This window comes from Acomys minous (genome assembly GCF_964271855.1).
Source record: "Acomys minous genome assembly, chromosome: 19".
Taxonomy (NCBI): Eukaryota; Metazoa; Chordata; class Mammalia; order Rodentia; family Muridae; genus Acomys; species Acomys minous.
This window is the reverse complement of record NC_140499.1, coordinates 66,439,569-66,456,571: the sequence shown is the minus strand read 5'-3', so window position 1 is coordinate 66,456,571 and position 17,003 is coordinate 66,439,569. Positions and strand designations below refer to the sequence as shown.

General features: G+C 47.4%; 1 protein-coding gene across 1 annotated transcript in view; it reads left to right on the top strand.

The window, feature by feature from the left end:
• VPS45 (vacuolar protein sorting 45 homolog) overlaps positions 1 to 17,003 on the top strand; it is a 61,753-nt gene that overhangs the window by 24,072 nt on the left and 20,678 nt on the right. Inside the window, exons 11-14 of the mRNA XM_084769596.1 lie at positions 1,641 to 1,799; positions 2,553 to 2,660; positions 4,478 to 4,599; positions 15,772 to 15,903. Coding sequence (XP_084625722.1) covers positions 1,641 to 1,799; positions 2,553 to 2,660; positions 4,478 to 4,599; positions 15,772 to 15,903 — 521 coding nt within the window. The remainder of the gene's footprint in view (positions 1 to 1,640; positions 1,800 to 2,552; positions 2,661 to 4,477; positions 4,600 to 15,771; positions 15,904 to 17,003) is intronic.

Here is a 17,003-nt window from a genome sequence, read left to right as displayed (position 1 = left end):
TGAGAGCCACTTTATCACAACAGCTTGCTGAGCCGTCTGCTAATTTCACCTTGCTGGCCTAGTCTGTTGCTTGTGTTGTCATTCGCCGACTGTACAGCAAGGGAGGGATTCTAAAGAGTGAACTAGAACCAGAAGAAAGGGCGGTTCTCTCCAGGACCATGGAGGCCACCTGTAATGTGTACAATAATTCGTTGTTTTTATGTCATAAGAAAAGTTTGCCTCAATGCTGCTTAATCATAGTTACAATAGAAGCCAAAATGCTAAGTGAAGTATTAGCACTGCAGTTAGAGCAGCAGCTTCCGCAAGGGAAAGAAGCCGCCCATCCCTGCAGCTGGCTCTGGGAGTGGATGTTCTCCTTAGGCCCTGAGGCCTTAAACATGCTTGTCAGGTGACGATGGCAGCTAAGGTGTCTTCACCCGTCAGTCTGGGGTTTTGTGGGGTTTGTTTGTATTCGATTGCAGTGAAATGCCTTTGCATCCTCCTCGTTGGCCTTTGCCCCTTTCCCAGACACTTAGCCTGATGGGAAGTGTGGCAGCTCCTAAAGCCAGGGAGCTACACTTCCTGCAGAAAGCCCGTGTGCAGGACTGCTGTCTCTCCTTTCAGTGGCACATGGCACTGTGTCCTCTTTAATCATAAGGAAGCCTGTCCATGCTGGGAGTTTGGCATGTGAGCCAGTGTGTCTTCCGTATCAGCTGATACACGGTCACAGTTTTCAGTCTTATGAAGCAGCATGCTTTGTGGCAGAGTGGCTAATGTTCGTTTCTTCCCTCAGCGAGTCTGTGAACTCACCGAGGACAGAAATCGCCCAAAAACACATTAGCATTTCCCCAACAGTGCCCAGAATGCTGCCTCCTGGGGCCTAAAATGTATTTTTGGCTTAAATTAAATTATGTGAGCCACGTATGGTGATGCCAACCTTTAATCCCAGCACTCAGGAGGCAGAGGCAGGCAGATCGCTGTGAGTTCGAGGCCAGCCTGGTCTACAAAGTGAGTCTAGAACAGCCAAGGCTACACAGAGAGACGCTGTCTCAAAAAAAAAACAAACAAAAATATGTGCTTTGCTTGTAATAAATATAGACACGTGCCATGTGGGAAGGCCCTCAGTGTGAGGGTGAGAAAGCCCAAAGGTGACTTATTCTGTCCCTTTGCTTCCGGCTCCTGCCTCTTAGAGATTCCATGCTAACATACACACATGTTTCTCTCAACCATCCTGAGACATGTTGTTACTTCTGGCCTTTCTCAGAGACTAGGCTGGGCCCTGTGGAAGTCTGCCAGCTTGCATCTGTTTGGACACAGGGGGGTGAGCAACACTAGCAGGACGCCTCAGGCCAGGCGCTGCTCCTTTCTCTTGTGCGCCAAGTTGATAGAAGTGGAGGTGGCCTGTGCTCCTTACCTCACCACAGAGATAACTCAGGCAAGAGAAACAGCTGCTGAGTTCCCCCTTCCTAAGGCCACCACAGTGGGGAGTGTTCCTGTTTAATTCTTCCACTGAATAAGGAACAGTTGCTCTGTTATAGTTGGAACAGGGTGTTGCGCGCGGCAGCTGAGCTGTGTCTCGGCCACTGAATAAGCTAATGATCCCGGGCATCACACAGGGACCACTCAAGTGAAAGGGTTAACACTGCTCTGTCTGTCTTCAGAACGTGAAGAGACTCCTGCAGAACCCTAAAGTCACAGAATTGGATGCTGCTCGCCTGGTGATGCTTTACGCTCTGCATTATGAGAGACACAGCAGCAACAGCCTGCCAGGCCTCATAATGGACCTCAGGAGCAAAGGTGTTTCTGACAAGTACCGGAAGGTAGCCTGCTGTGTGCGCCTCTCAATCGAGAGGGTCTCACTGTGCACCCTAGAGGGAACCTCACACTTAAGGTCCTCCTATCTCACCCCCCAGATGCTAGGCTTCCTGGCATGTACCGTGTTGCTAAAATTCTTTCCCAGGAAAGATTTAAGCCACGTCCACCCTCTTCCTCAGGCCCCAACGACACGCCAAGGCCCAGTTCTGTTAAGGTTCACTCTGGGCAGCCAATCAGGTCACTGGGCTTCCTTACAGAGCATAGGTGAGGGATGTGGGTGCTCCCCTGGCGGGGATGAGTGCTCCCCATGGCTGCACAGATGGCGCCCCTCTTCTCTGGCTTCCCCTCCCACTGTGCTCCAGCTCCTTCCCTTCCGGACACCAGGTGCCTTAACGGCAGAGTTGCATACAACAGGTGGTAAGGAGCAGCTGGCGGCTTGGGTAGGGGTGGGGCACAGGCAGTCAGCAAGCCCGCTGAGAGGCCACAGCTGAGCTCCCAACAGCACTTGCTCAGCTTGGAGAACAGTCTCTCACAGCGTGCCACAATACCCAGTTCCAAATGTATATAGTAAGCCCACCCGCAGGGGCCAAGTCTGTTAGTCTCAGCCCCAACAAAAGATAAATCATGCTGTTTATGCACAAGGCCTATAATTCTGTCCTCTCATGTCTTCGTTGCCCTAATAAAGTTATTTTTTATAAAATAAGATTCCTGGTACCTAAGCAATAAAACGTTGTTGCCATTTTTTTTTTCTTTTACAGCTTGTGTCTGCAGTTGTTGAATATGGTGGTAAACGGGTTAGAGGAAGCGACCTCTTCAGCCCCAAAGATGCCGTGGCTATTACCAAACAGTTCCTCAAAGGACTGAAGGTATAGCTCTCTTTCCTGTGAGTGAGAAACAGTAAAAAACCCTGAGGTTGAGTGTGAGCTGGTATGACTTAGCAGTATGATCTTGATCGTAGTGCTGTGTCCACCCGGTGAAATCACAGGAGACTGTCTCTTGAGACAATGGGTGTCTTCTGTGGCTGCCCCGGGCAGGAGCTGAGTGGGAAACACCTGGCTTTCAGCAAGTGTAAACAGTCCTGCTAGTCACAGCTCTTTCTCCCTCTCCATAGTCTGTCTGTCTGTCTGTCTGTCTGTCTGTCTGTCTGTCTGTCTGTCTGTCTCTCTCTCTCTCTCTCTCTCTCTCTCTCTCTCTCTCTCTCTGTGTGTGTGTGTGTGTGTGTGTGTGTGCGCACTGATAAAAAAGGTCAATCTCTGGTGACATTCTTTAAAAATTTTTCTATTGATTAATTTTTACGTACATTGGTGTATTATTGTCTATATGTCTGATTGTGTGTGTGTGAAGTTGTCAGATCTCCTGGAACTGGAGCTACAGACAGGTGGGAGCTGCCATGTGGGTGCTGGGAACTGAACCTGGGTCCTTTGGAAGAGCAGCCAGTGCTCTTAATCACTGAGCCACCTCTCCAGCCCCCTCTGGTAACATTCTTTAGGAGCCAGTCACCATGCTTTTTCTAGGCTGAGACCTGGGGCTCTCAGGGTGAGCTGGGCTGGCCGCCCAGTGAGTGCCAGGCATCTGTCTCTGCCTCCCCAGGGCCGGGGTCACAAGTGGGCGTGTCTGAGTGTCCTCTAGGGCTGCAGTAAAATCCGTTGTCAAAGTCATTTAAAGGAAAAGGGATTTAATTTAGTTCACAGTTCCAGGTAAGTAAGTCAGCCACATTATGCCCACAGTCAGAAGACGTCAATAAATGCATGCCTAGTGTTTGGCTCACTTTCTCTACTTACTGGCTGAAGCCTTGCCCACAGTTAAGATGGATCTTTCCACTTAAATTAACACAGCCACGGCACTTCTCCACAGGCATTGCTAGAGGCCCCCTACCAGGTAAGTCTAGGACCTGTCCATACTGCTGTGGGTCCTCTAGGCCCAGCGTTTTCCTTGGTCAAAGGCACCTTACCAACTGAACTGTTTCTCCAGCCCCAGCCTGCTCTGCACAGTTTTCATCTTTTCTTGGAGTCCTGTGGCTTACCATCTCCTCTATACAGTCCTTTCTTTTTGTTTATTTTCCTATTATTTAACATTCTCACAAAAGAATGAGATTCAGACAAGGTAAAATATTCCAGATTTTTTAATTCCGTGAAAAATTATTGAAACCTCATTGAAAATAACTAGCCTCAAATTTAGTACTCTTGAAAAAAATTAGTACTTTTGTAAGATTGAAACAATTTTGCCTAACAAATAATTTTTAAATATTCTAAAATTCTGGACTGGGGAGATGGTTCATTTGGTTAAATGCTTGCTGCTCAAACCTGGGTATAGATCTCCAGAAAACACATAAAGAGCCAAATACAGTGGTGTGCATCCGTACCCCGCAGTGCACAAGTATGTGCGAGAAGGGGCGGGGATCTCTCCAGCCAGTCAGTCATGCGGAATCTGTGAGCTCCAGGTGCAGTTAGAGACCCTGTCTCAGAAAATACGGCGGAGACACCAGTGTTGACCTGTGACATCCACACGATGCACACACACAGCTTATACACACAAACATTTTATTCAATTGTTTGATTCCTTTCCAATTCATACTTGATTCTGTCTCATAAGGTTCCCACGGAGCCATGTCCATTTTCTGATATATCATTAGCACTATATTGCCAGCTTCCTCAAATAACACAGAGCCGTGTCCATCCTTTAGGGAGTGGAGAATGTGTACACACAGCACCAGCCGTTCCTGCACGAGACCCTGGACCATCTCATCAAGGGGAAGCTCAAGGAAAGCCTCTACCCCTACTTAGGCCCCAGCACTCTCAGGGACAGGTAAGGCCTCAAGGACAGGAAGTAAAAACTAGGCCTGCAGAACAAGCTGGTGAACCCGGAAGTGCCCAACACATCCAGGTCTTTGGCCTGAAGAAGTGACCTGCCATGTTGGGGGGAGCAGGGAGTGCTGATAAGAGCTGGGTTCCGCAGCCCTGTGATCGGCTTTTTGTTTGTTTGTTGTTTTTTTAAAGGTGTATTTATTATTATGTATACAGTGCTCTGCCTGAATGTGTGCCTGCAGGCCAGAAGAGGGCACTAGGTCTCATTGTAGATACTTGTGAGCCACCATGTAGTTGTGGGAATTGAACTCAGGACCTTTGGAAGAGCGGCCAGTGCTCCTAACCTTGCAGCCCTGTCATTGTAATTTTTTAAAAATCTGAATTCTGCTGACTGTCTCCAAGCTTAAGGTGAGGGCCTGGTCTTGGCTCATGGCGTGATTTCAGCTTGGTAAAACCCCAAGCAAAGAACTCAGATCTGACTTAGGCATAGACTTTGGATCCACAGAAACTATAGATCTGCAAACTGTGTGGCGGCGTTTGCATGTTACAAACTGGTCAGTTTTACTTATCAAAGTTCAAGCTTGGTCTGGCATTGTGGGCCTAACCTCCTGGTGCTACGGAGGCTGAGACAGTGGGACAGCAAATGCACCGCTTACTGTGGCTGCAGGGGGAGCTGAAGGCCACAGACCTGCATAACTTAGACACGCCTGGGGGAAGGGAGGGCTTTTTTTGTTCCTTTTGTTGTTTTTTGAGACAGGGTTTCTCTGTGTAGCCTTGGCTGTCCTGGACTCGATTTGTAGACCAGGCTGGCCAGGAACTCAGAGATCCTCCTGCCTCTGCCTCCCGAGGGCTGGGATTAACAGCGTGTGCCACCACCGTTTGGCTGAAAGGATAGTTTTAAGTGAAAAGAGATGAGAAAATAATTCGGTGGAAGTATACTTGTCCACCACGCGTGGGACTCTGGGCTTCTTCCTTCTACTATAAATTAAAGTAGTTTAAAAAAACCCTTAAAGCTCAAACTTAATCAGAATAAAATATTTCTGTGTTCACTATTCAGAACTCACATCACAAGCACTCCAGAAGCAAAGTTTGGTGCTAAACAGCCTCTGTAAGAGCTGGGCTCTCCCCAGTTTCAAGGCTGAAGCTAATCATCTACTGAATGGACATTTTTTTAAAAAGATTTATTTATTTATTTATTTATTTATTTATTTATTTATTATACAATGTTCGGCCTGCACGTGTGCCTGTACTCCACGTGCACCAGATCTCATTATAGATGGTTTTGAGCTACCATGTGGCTGCTGGGAATTGAACTCAGGACCTCTGGGAGAGCAGTCAATGTCTTTGACTTCTGAGCCATCTCTCCAGCCCCTGAATGGACATTAAATGTCTGTCGTTTCTGAGAGGCGTTCTCTGACTCTGACGATTTCTTTATTTCTATCATAAAAACTTGTGCTCTTATTACTCTTATCAACTTTCTGATACTTTGTTGCATAACAATAAAAAATAGACTAATAAGCAGCAAAAACAAAAATTAGAGGGGGTGGCAAGGTGCTCAGCAGGTAAAGATGCTACCCAGCAAGCCGGAGAGCCTGAGTCCCGGCTCCAGGTCACATGGTGAAGCTGGGAACTTGAGTCAGGAGGTTGTTTTCTCCCTCTCCCTCTCCTCCTCCCCTCCTGCTTCCCCACCCTCTCCCCCTTCCCCTCCCCTCCCTCCCCTCCCCTCCCCTCCCCCCTTCCCTTCTCTCTCCCTCTCCCCCCTTCCCCTCCCCCTCCCCCTTCCCCTCCCCCTCCCCTCCCCTCCCCCTTGCCTTCCCCTCCCCCTCTCCCCTCTCTCTCATACACACACACACACATACACACACACACACACACACACACACACACACACATACACACACACACACACACACACACACACACACAAATAAATAAGTGAAATGACAATAAGTTAGTGCCCTGAGGAATGGGGAGTCAGGCCCGTCCTGACCACGCTGAGCTGCTGCCGCTGCCTCTGTCTCCTGCGGTCTCAGGCCAGAGTCTCTGCTTTTGCTGTGTCCGCACTACACGTGCGCTCCCCAGCAGAGCCTGAAGCCTGAAGCGTTTGGTTGCTCTGGAGTACAGGGTAGGTGTCCCAGAGGCCTCAGGCCTTTAGTTGGTGTTTTAGCAGCGCATCCGTTTCCTTATGTGCTCTATGGCATCTGCCATTTGGCGTTTCAAACATTAATGCCTAAAATAGGTTTGCTGTTTGACCGGCAGCCAGAGCAGGCTGTCACTGGTTTGGGTGAGGACTGGCCAGCACACAAGCTGAGAGTGCTGATTAGCAAAGGCCATTTGTGTCCCAGGAGAAAAAGATGTTCTTTAGTTAGAACTTTAACCCAGTGGTTAGTTAATTTTAATAAAAACAAAACTTATCCAGCCCAGTTTTACTTAAGCTAACCTAAAATTTAAATATATACAAATTTTTACCTATTTAAGAATTATAATATAGTTTTTAAAAATCACATAATATAAAGGAGCAGTTGGTGTCAGTTGGGTATTTTTTTTAAAGATTTATTTATTTATTATGTATACAGTGTTCTGCCTGCATGTATGCCTGCCTGGCAGAACAAATAGATGGTTGTGAGCCACCATGTGGTTGCTGGGAATTGAACTCAGGACCTTTGGAGGAACAGCCAGTGCTCTTACCTCTGAGCCATCTCTCCAGCACCCTGGGTAATTTTTTTTTTTAAATGTACACCTGCAGGCCAGAAGAAGGCATCTCATTATAGATGAATATGAAGTATCATGTGGTTGCTGGGATTGTACTCAGGACCTTTGGAGGAGGAATCAGTGCTCTTAACCTTGGAGCCATCTCTCCAGCCCCCCAGTTGGGTAATTTAATGTGAGAATATTACTGTTGATATAATTCATCTATTATTTCAACCAGTAATTATCTAAGGTCATTGGCAGTTTATTATTTTATAGATATAATGAAATTCAGAAAATATTTTTGAGATTTATAGGTGAGTGACTCTTGTATATTGTATGATATTTTTTTTTTAATCTTAGTCTCTTAAAAAGAAAACTGTTATTTGGTCCAGAATTTTTTTTTTTTTCTTTTAAACCCAGTGTTAACACCAGATGTTATGGCTGAACATCTGGTGTTAAGTTCTGAGTGTACAGTCCAATTATTTGAACAAACTGTCTATGGACCATGCATTTGGATGGAGAGATGCTAGCTAATAAAAAATAAATAAATAAAAAACCAGTCCACTTTATTCATCTATTTGGGAAGCTTTTGGAAAACCTTGTTCTTGAGGTTTTTAATTCACTTGGTAAAACTAAAAACATTAATGCGTTTACAGATTTTATATGGGAATTGCTGAGTGCAGTTAAGAGCGCTTGTGTCTCTTCTAGAGACCCTGAAATCAGGCTCCCAGCACTCACACTGGGGACTCACACAGGCTCCCAGCACTCACACTGGGGACTCACACAGGCACCCCGCACTCACACTGGGGACTCACACAGGCTCCCAGCACTCACACTGGGGACTCACACAGGCACCCAGCACTCACACTGGGGACTCACACAGGTACCCCGCACTCACACTGGGGACTCACACAGGCTCCCAGCACTCACACTGGGGACTCACACAGGCTCCCTGCACTCACACTGGGGACTCACACAGGCACCCTGCACTCACACTGGGGACTCACAGCCCCTTCCAACCCCAGCTCCAGGCTATCCCACTCTCTTCTGGCTTCTATGGAGACCCGCACGTACACAGTATACACTCATACAGACAGGTACATTAAAAATGTTTGATTTTTAAAAATTAAAGAATTGCTAAGTGAAAAAAAATAGCTACTTATTGATAAAAGGAGGCCATGGACCAGAGGAGTACAGTGGCAACATCAGCAGACCTTCCTATCTTGTGAGTCGTTGTCAAACAAGGTACAAGATGATGCTCTCCCCAAGGTGCTTATTAACTGCTGCCGTCTGACGGTGTTGTCAATGTAATCTAAACATGTATACACTTAACTGTGTGGCTTTAGCCTTTGATACAGCAGATGCTTGGCATTAGACCAGGCTGGTGGATGGCTTGGTGTGTAGACCAGGCTGGTGGATGGCTTGGTGTGTAGACCAGGCTGGTGGATGGCTTGGTGTGTAGACCAGGCTGGCCTTAAACTCACACCGTTCTCTGCCAGGTTCCCTACTGTTGGGATTAAAGGCTTGTGTCACACCCAGCTCCAGACTGTGATTTAAATGACAACTATGTGAGACATGCATTGCTAGTGGAAAACAAAGAAGCAAGGAGACGACTGCGGCCTGAGGGACGTGCTGACAGTGCACGCAAGACTGCGGCCTGAGGGACGTGCTGACCGTGCACGCAAGACTGAGGACTGAGGGACGTGCTGACCGTCCACGCAAGACTGAGGCCTGAGGGACGTGCTGACAGTCCACGCAAGACTGCGGCCTGAGGGACGTGCTGACAGTCCACGCAAGACTGAGGACTGAGGGACGTGCTGACAGTCCACGCAAGACTGAGGACTGAGGGACGTGCTGACAGTGCACGCAAGACTGAGGACTGAGGGACGTGCTGACCGTGCACGCAAGACTGCGGCCTGAGGGACGTGCTGACAGTCCACGCAAGACTGCGGCCTGAGGGACGTGCTGACAGTCCACGCAAGACTGAGGACTGAGGGACGTGCTGACAGTGCACGCAAGACTGAGGACTGAGGGACGTGCTGACAGTGCACGCAAGACTGAGGACTGAGGGACGTGCTGACAGTGCACGCAAGACTGAGGACTGAGGGACGTGCTGACAGTCCACGCAAGACTGAGGACTGAGGGACGTGCTGACAGTCCACGCAAGACTGAGGACTGAGGGACGTGCTGACCGTGCACGCAAGACTGCGGCCTGAGGGACGTGCTGACAGTCCACGCAAGACTGAGGACTGAGGGACGTGCTGACAGTGCACGCAAGACTGAGGACTGAGGGACGTGCTGACAGTGCACGCAAGACTGCGGCCTGAGGGACGTGCTGACAGTGCACGCAAGACTGAGGACTGAGGGACGTGCTGACAGTCCACGCAAGACTGAGGACTGAGGGACGTGCTGACAGTCCACGCAAGACTGAGGACTGAGGGACGTGCTGACAGTGCACGCAAGACTGCGGCCTGAGGGACGTGCTGACAGTGCACGCAAGACTGAGGCGGTTTGCCTAGGTGGTGAGGAGGAAGGAAAATCAGTCTATTTGAGAAAGTACATTGATGGAACTAGAGTAACAGAAATGAAGAAAAACTCAGATTTTGAGAAGAAATTAAGAAATTAAAAGATGCCTATTTAATAATAAAATAGAAATGTATGGTGGCCCACACATGTAACTGCAGCACTAAAGAGCCTAAGACAGAAAATTGAAGGCTTGGGCTGGAGAGATGGCTCAGAGGTTAAAAGCACTGACTGCTCCTCCAAAGGTCCTGAGTTCAATTCCCAGCAACCACATGGTAGCTCACAACCATCTATAATGAGATCTGGTGCCCTCTTCTGGCTTATAGGTGTCACATGCAGATACATTGTGTACATAATAAATAAATCTTTAAAAAGAAAAGAAAAAAGAAAGTTGAAGGCTTGCCTAGATTCCATAGCAGAACCTTAATTTTTAAAAAAATCTATATTAAGTTGGGAGTTGATAAGACATTGATCATATAGATCAAATAGGATGGCTAAAGGAGAAAGAGAAAAGAACACTGCTCAGAGAGTCCAGCAGCGCTGAGCACAGGCTCGGAGCCGACAGTAAGACTGAGCACAGCAGAGAAGCCCAGAGGCTGAGCCTCACAGAGAAGCACGTGGCCCCCAAGTGTCAGCAAGATTTGCAAGCGTGATTAGGAGGTTGATAGGGTTAGAAATGAGATGGAAGCATGTCTCTGACTCTAACTTACTACAGAAGTGTAAGCAGGACGTCCATAAATGACTGGACAGTAACTTAAAGTGTGCCGAGTGAGCTTAGTGTGCGGTTTCCCAGGACACTTTAACTACACACGGTTAAATGTAGCCTGTGTCCAGGGATTGGACAGTGGGGTAAGTGCTGGTGGTCAGCTTGGAGGTGCAGAATGTCGTGGCATATGAATATTAATATAGGTAAGTTTCATCCACAGTGTCAGGCTGTGGCGTGGATGGTGTAGGAGTGGGAAGGAAGGTGGATGTGACAAAATAAGACACAGATTGGGCTCCTAGGATGTGTTGTGTAGCTGGATCCAGCATGAACTGGCTGCTGTTTTCTAACATTTGCTGACTGCTTAATTAATGCTTTTGGTTGCCATGGTGAACTACAGAGCACAAAAAGAGGCACATAGAATTGATGTTATGTGTCCTCCCGTCATGTAAAAAAGATTTTCTACATATTTTACTACTGGTCTCATAGGAACATCTTTTAAAATTCATTGGGGGAAAAGAATAGAAATGAAAATGTTATGATATTTTTTTAATATGTTTTAATTTCCTATTTGAGACAAGGTCTCACTCTGTAAGTCAGGCTGGCTACCAACTCTCAACAATTCTCCTGCTTCAGACTCCCAAGTACTGAGACTGTAGATATGAGTTACCACACCCAGTTTTGAAGACTTAAAAATAAATTTTTTTATTGCCTGGCAGTGGTGGTGCACACCTTTAATCCCAGCAGAGGCAGGCAGATTGATGTGAGTTCAAGGCCGCCTGGTCTACAGAGTGAGTTCTAAGACAGCCAAGGCTACACAGAGAAATCCTGTTTTTAAATAAATAAATAAATAAATGTAAGTTTATTTTCATTGTATGTGAGTTTGCCTCCATGGGCTTATGTGACCATGAGGGTGCACTGGTGACAGCCAGTGTGTATCAGGCACCTTGACACTGGGGGTGCAGGCAGTCGTGAGTCACTGGATGTGCACGCTGGGAACCAACCCTGAGTCCTCTGCAAAGGGAGTAAGTGCTCTTAAGCACTGAGCCATCTCCCCAGCCCTGAGGCCTTTTATAGAAGTTTTGCAGGAGCTGAAGAGATGGCTTAGCAGTTAAGAACACTTGTTCTTGAAGAGGACCCAGGTTCAATTCCCAGCACCCGCACTGCACCTCACAGCTGTCTGTGACTGTGATTCCAGGGGTCTGATGTCTTCTTTTGATCTTCATATATACTAGGCGTGCACGTGCTGCGCAGAGAGTCATGCAGGCAAACACTCCTAGACGTAAATCTTTATAAAAGTTTCCTCAGGAGTTGGAGAGATGGCTCAGTGGTTAAGAGCACATGCTGCTCTTACAGAGAACCCAGATTTGATTTTCAACACCCACATGGTGGCTCACAACCATGCATAACTCAAGTGCCAGGGGATCTGAAGCTGCCTTCTGACTTACACGGGCACCAGGCTTGTACCTGGTACACACACTTGCCTGTAAAACATTTATCCATATACCAGAAAATAAAACCTTTACATTTTTATTTTTAAAGTTTTCCAGGCCAGACGTGGTGGTGCACACCTTTAATCCAAGCACTCGGGAGGCAGAGGCAGTCAGATCTCTGTGAGTTTGAGGCCAGCCTGGTCTACAGAGTAAGTTCCAGGACAGCCACAGAGAAACCCTATCTCGAAAAACCAAAACAAACCAACCAACCTCATTTTCTGAGCCTATGATGTGTCTGTCCTCTGTTCTGTCTGTCTCTGAGTCCTGAGCCCTGCCCCCCCCCCCCCCCCCCCGTTACCCTAGCTAAGCACTCCCAGAGGCCCCTCCTCTAAACACTGTACTCAGGGGCAGCTTTGCCCCCACTCCCAATGGGGATTACATTTCTGTGTGTCAGCCCCTGGGGGTCACCCTCAAACCCTAGCAGCAGCCACTAGCTGCATGTGGCTAGTGCTGCTGAAGAGTTGAAATTTTAATTTAATTACATCCATTTAAATGACCACATTTGAAGGAGATCTAGGGGGTGTATATAGATACAAAGTGGCCCAGGGGCTGGACTCTGGGCACGTCATTAAAAGGTTGGGACGGTGAAACTGAGCCACGAAGAAAGAGCAAAAAACGGCCACTAACAGAGTAGGGAGAAAACCAAGACCATAATGTCTTGGGAACTAGATGGAGAAAGCTTATCCAGAAGCAGGTGACAAGCTTGTCAGATGCTGCTGGCACACGAAGTAAGACAGAGACCAAAAGGTGCCAACTTGGAGTTAGCCACGGGCTCCACCCTGAGGACAGAAGTTACTTAGTGGGGTCCGGAGCCAAACTGCCTGAAATGAGCTTAAGATGAGATAACCAGAGCATAACACGAACCCACAATGAGACCCCGCTTTGAGGCCCAGGGCTTTGAAATGCACAGCCCTGACATGTGAGGAGTCGGTGCTCTGCTGCCCTGGCGCTGGGGTATATGAGAAACAACTCACAAAATAACAAGGCCTCACTGTGATGCCTTACCCAGCCAAGAGCTGCCTCACTGTGATGCCTTACCCAGCCAAGAGCTGCCATGTGGGCCAGGCTGGCCTCTGCCTCCCCAGTGCTGGGATTAAAGGCGTGCGCCACACACCCAATTTCAATTTTTTAAAATATGATTTGATGTTTTTATGAGTATTTCCCTGCATATAAGTGCACCGTGTGTGTGCCTGGTGCCCACAGGGTCAGAAGAGAGTGTCGGAGCCTCTGAATCCCACGTTGCAGATGACTGAGAGTCACCATGTGGGTTCTGGGAACTGAACCTGGGTCCTCCACAAAAATAGCAACTGATTTTAACCACTGGGCCATCTGCCAGTTCCCTCTCTCAAATCTTTAAATGTACAATAGGGCACTGGCAAGACAGCAAAGGGATTTGCTGCCAGGCCTGAGGGTCTGAGGTGAATTCCCTCACCTCAGGAGAGAGCCAATCCGCACAGTTATCCTTGGAAATCCACACACATGATCTGGTATGTACCAGAATACATGTGCCCCCACACACATTCAAATGCACTGTGTATCCAAGAGAAGGAAGGCTCAGAGCACTGTGTGTGGAAGGCTTTGTGTTTGCGTTTCAAAGTGCCACTCAAGGGACACACAGAGGGGAGCAACAACTTTCACCTCTACAGGAATCCTAGGTGTTGGGGGAGGGGGCTGGGGGAGGGGGCTGAGGGAGGAAGGTGGGGGAGGGGCTTGGGGAGGGGGGCAGGGCACGACAGGGACAAGACAGCAAAAGAGCCATAGTAAGAAGAAATGTCTTCAGTGGGTCTGTGTTTCATGCTGTGTACTTGTCTTAATCTACTTCAAAACAATTTGGGGAGTCTTTACCTATTGTTAGTGGCTTATTGGTTGGATGGTTGGCTCGGCATTTAAATTACACCTGTTTATTTTATGTATGTGTCAGCACATGTATGGTGCTCAGAGGATGCCTTGCAGGAGTGTTCGCTCCTTCTCCCATGTAGATTCTGAGTATTAAACTTAGGCCTTCAGGCTTGGTGACAGCCACTTTTACCCAATAATACCCAATCTTGGTGGCTCTGATTTTATATATATATATATATATATATATGTCACTATAGAGGCCTGGTTTGCCTGACACAGACTAAATTAATCCCAGATCTCCAGATTCCTACGCCTTCTAAGTGCAGGTGTGTCCCGCATGCAACTTCAAAGCTGTGTCTTGTAAACGACAGCGTGTAAACTCTGTGTGCAATGCATCAGTGTGACCCTTAGACACTGTGGCTGGGTGTGCTGTTGGCCTGGGAGGTTTTCTTTTGTTTTATGGATTAAGAACGGAACCCAGGGCCTTGCACTTGCCAGGATGTCCCCAGCCTCTGGTCAGAGTTTCAAATGAAATGTATTTTAAAAGGTAAATTTAGGGCCTAGAGAGATGGCACAGTAGTTAAAGGCACTGACTGCTCCTGTGGAGGACCTGGGTACGATTCCCAGACCCCCATGGCAGCTCACAACTGTCTATAAACCCAGTTCCAGGGGATCTGACACCTTCTTCTGGCCTCCATGGGCACAGACATCCATGCAGGCAAACATCCATACACATTAAAGAAAAACAAATAAAATTATTTTTTAAAAGTAAAGTTAGTATTAAATACAAGATTTTCATCCCAATCCCCTAGAAGTGTCATAATTGCCCCTCAACTAGCTAACTGTAAAATAACTACTTCTTTATATTTTCAAACTTGCATACACAAAAATGGAGAGTTTCTGCAACTCCGAGGCCTTCTGACCTTATTTAAATAGCTACAATATCTGATTCTGTCTCCATAAAATCCTGTAAAAATAAATAGGGTCTTGGTTTCATTGCTTCAAGGCAATTTAGAAAGACACAAGGAGACACAACACAGAAGTGTACACTTGTGTTTTTCCATACAGAAGTGTACACTTGTGTTTTTCCATAATCTGCACATACACATATGTAGTTTTGGGCCCCGACTTCCAAAATGGATGCTTCTGCTTGCTGTAGTTTACACAAAGTGTGGTAACAAAACTGCTTGTCTGGTCAGTTTCCTCTTCTTTTGATGGCACAGAAAAGGAAAAGTAAGAGAAATGTTAACAACTGACAGTAAGATGTCGTCACGCCTGCAGCAGGTGCTCACAGGACCTGTTTTCTTTGACTCTGAAGCCACTTTGATAAGAGAAAGCTGAGTGCCACCCGACGACGCCAGCGGCCGAGCTGGCCCTGCTGGGAAAACGCCACGCTGTGCACTTGTTATCAAAGAAGAAGTGAGGTTACACTGGAATAATCACACTAAGGGACTCTAGTCCCAGTGTTCCGCAAAACATCCGCAGCCCCTGGCAGGGGCCACAGTAAACAGCACAGGGCTGTAGTTGAAAGATGTGTGGCACAAGCATAAATTACTGCCTTATTGATAGCGTGTTGCAGTACAGCCTTCTCAGCCTCTCGAATATAAAAGAATATTTTTGCATTTGGTTCCAGCAAACACCATTGTGCTATTCTGAAATCCCCAGCACAGAAATAAGACATCCGCTCATAAGCAGAAAGCAAATCACTATTCAGCATTTCCTTCTCTTTCCTGCCAATTTGAGATAATTAAAACTTTTTTTAAGCCCTTTATTCTGCTTTAATTCTGCTTCCTTCACCAAAAACGGGGTAGAGGACCTCAGAAGTTGAAGCTGTGCATATAATAAAAACAGATCTTTCCTTGTTACTAAAAGCCCCCCTTTTATGGCTTAGCCTGTGACATGCTCTCTGTCTTCGCCATTGCAGGCCTCAGGACATCATCGTGTTCATCATTGGAGGAGCCACCTATGAAGAAGCCCTGACAGTTTATAACCTGAACCGCACCACTCCTGGGGTGAGGATTGTTCTGGGAGGAACAACAGTTCACAACACCAAAAGGTAAAAGACCGCCTCGGCCCTCCAGGCCTCCCTGCCCTTGGGCAGTAAGGTTCAAATTCCCTGTATCTTGGCAAGATTGATGACCAAACTGCCATAAAGCACAATGCGCTGGCACCTGCAGGCCTTCTCCTTGAGAAGGCAGCTCTCGAAGCTGAGGCGCTGAGTGTGTGAGGCACGGTCCATGCTGGACTGCCAGCAAGCCATGCTCTCCGTGCTCAGAGGAGACTCTCTGATCAGGCAGGCACTTTGACAACAGCTGAGCATGCTCAGTGCCGCTCTTGGCTTTGGGTTGCTGTTTGTGGATTAACTCTGTTCAGTATGTATTTAGGGAGAAGGATGCAAAGACAAGCTGAAGAGTCCATCTCAAGTCCTACTGTCAGGAAATGCAGAACAGAAACAAGGAAGTAAGGCTCCAGGGAGAAAGAAAGGAACTATGGGGTTTTCAAGACGCAAAAGGAGCTAACTGGCAAGTGCCTCATGTGGCAGAATATGCCAGCAGAGCCTCACACAAAACCTGAGGGTGTGAAGACGGGCACACCCTAGAGTTGACTCCAGGAGCAAGTTATAAACAGAGAACTGCATGGCCTACCACCCACGACAAAGGAAACTTTTTTTTTTTTGAGACAGGGTCTCTCTGTGTAGCCTTGGCTGTCCTGGACTCACTTTGTAGACTAGGCTGGCTTTGAACTCACAGCAACCTGCCTGCCTCTGCCTCTTGAATGCTGGGATTAAAGGCGCACGCCAAAGTAAACATTATTTATTTATTTATTATGTATACAGTACTCTGCCCGGTACTGTATGTGTTCCTGCCCGCCAGAAGAGGGCACCAGATCCCATTAGTGATGGTTGTGAGCCACCATGTGGTTGCTGGGACTCGAACTCAGGACCTTTGAAAAAGCAGTCAGGAAAAAAAAAAAAAGCAGTCAGCGTCTTAACCTCTGAGCCATCTCTCCAGACCCTCAAAGTAAAGAGTTTAACTGAGTGCCATAGTATGAAAGGCCTGGGGTATGGGGCTGAGGAATTTTTATTTTCTTATATAAGAAAATAGAGCTGGGCATAGTGGCTCACACCTGTAATCCCAGCACTCCGGAGGCAGAGGC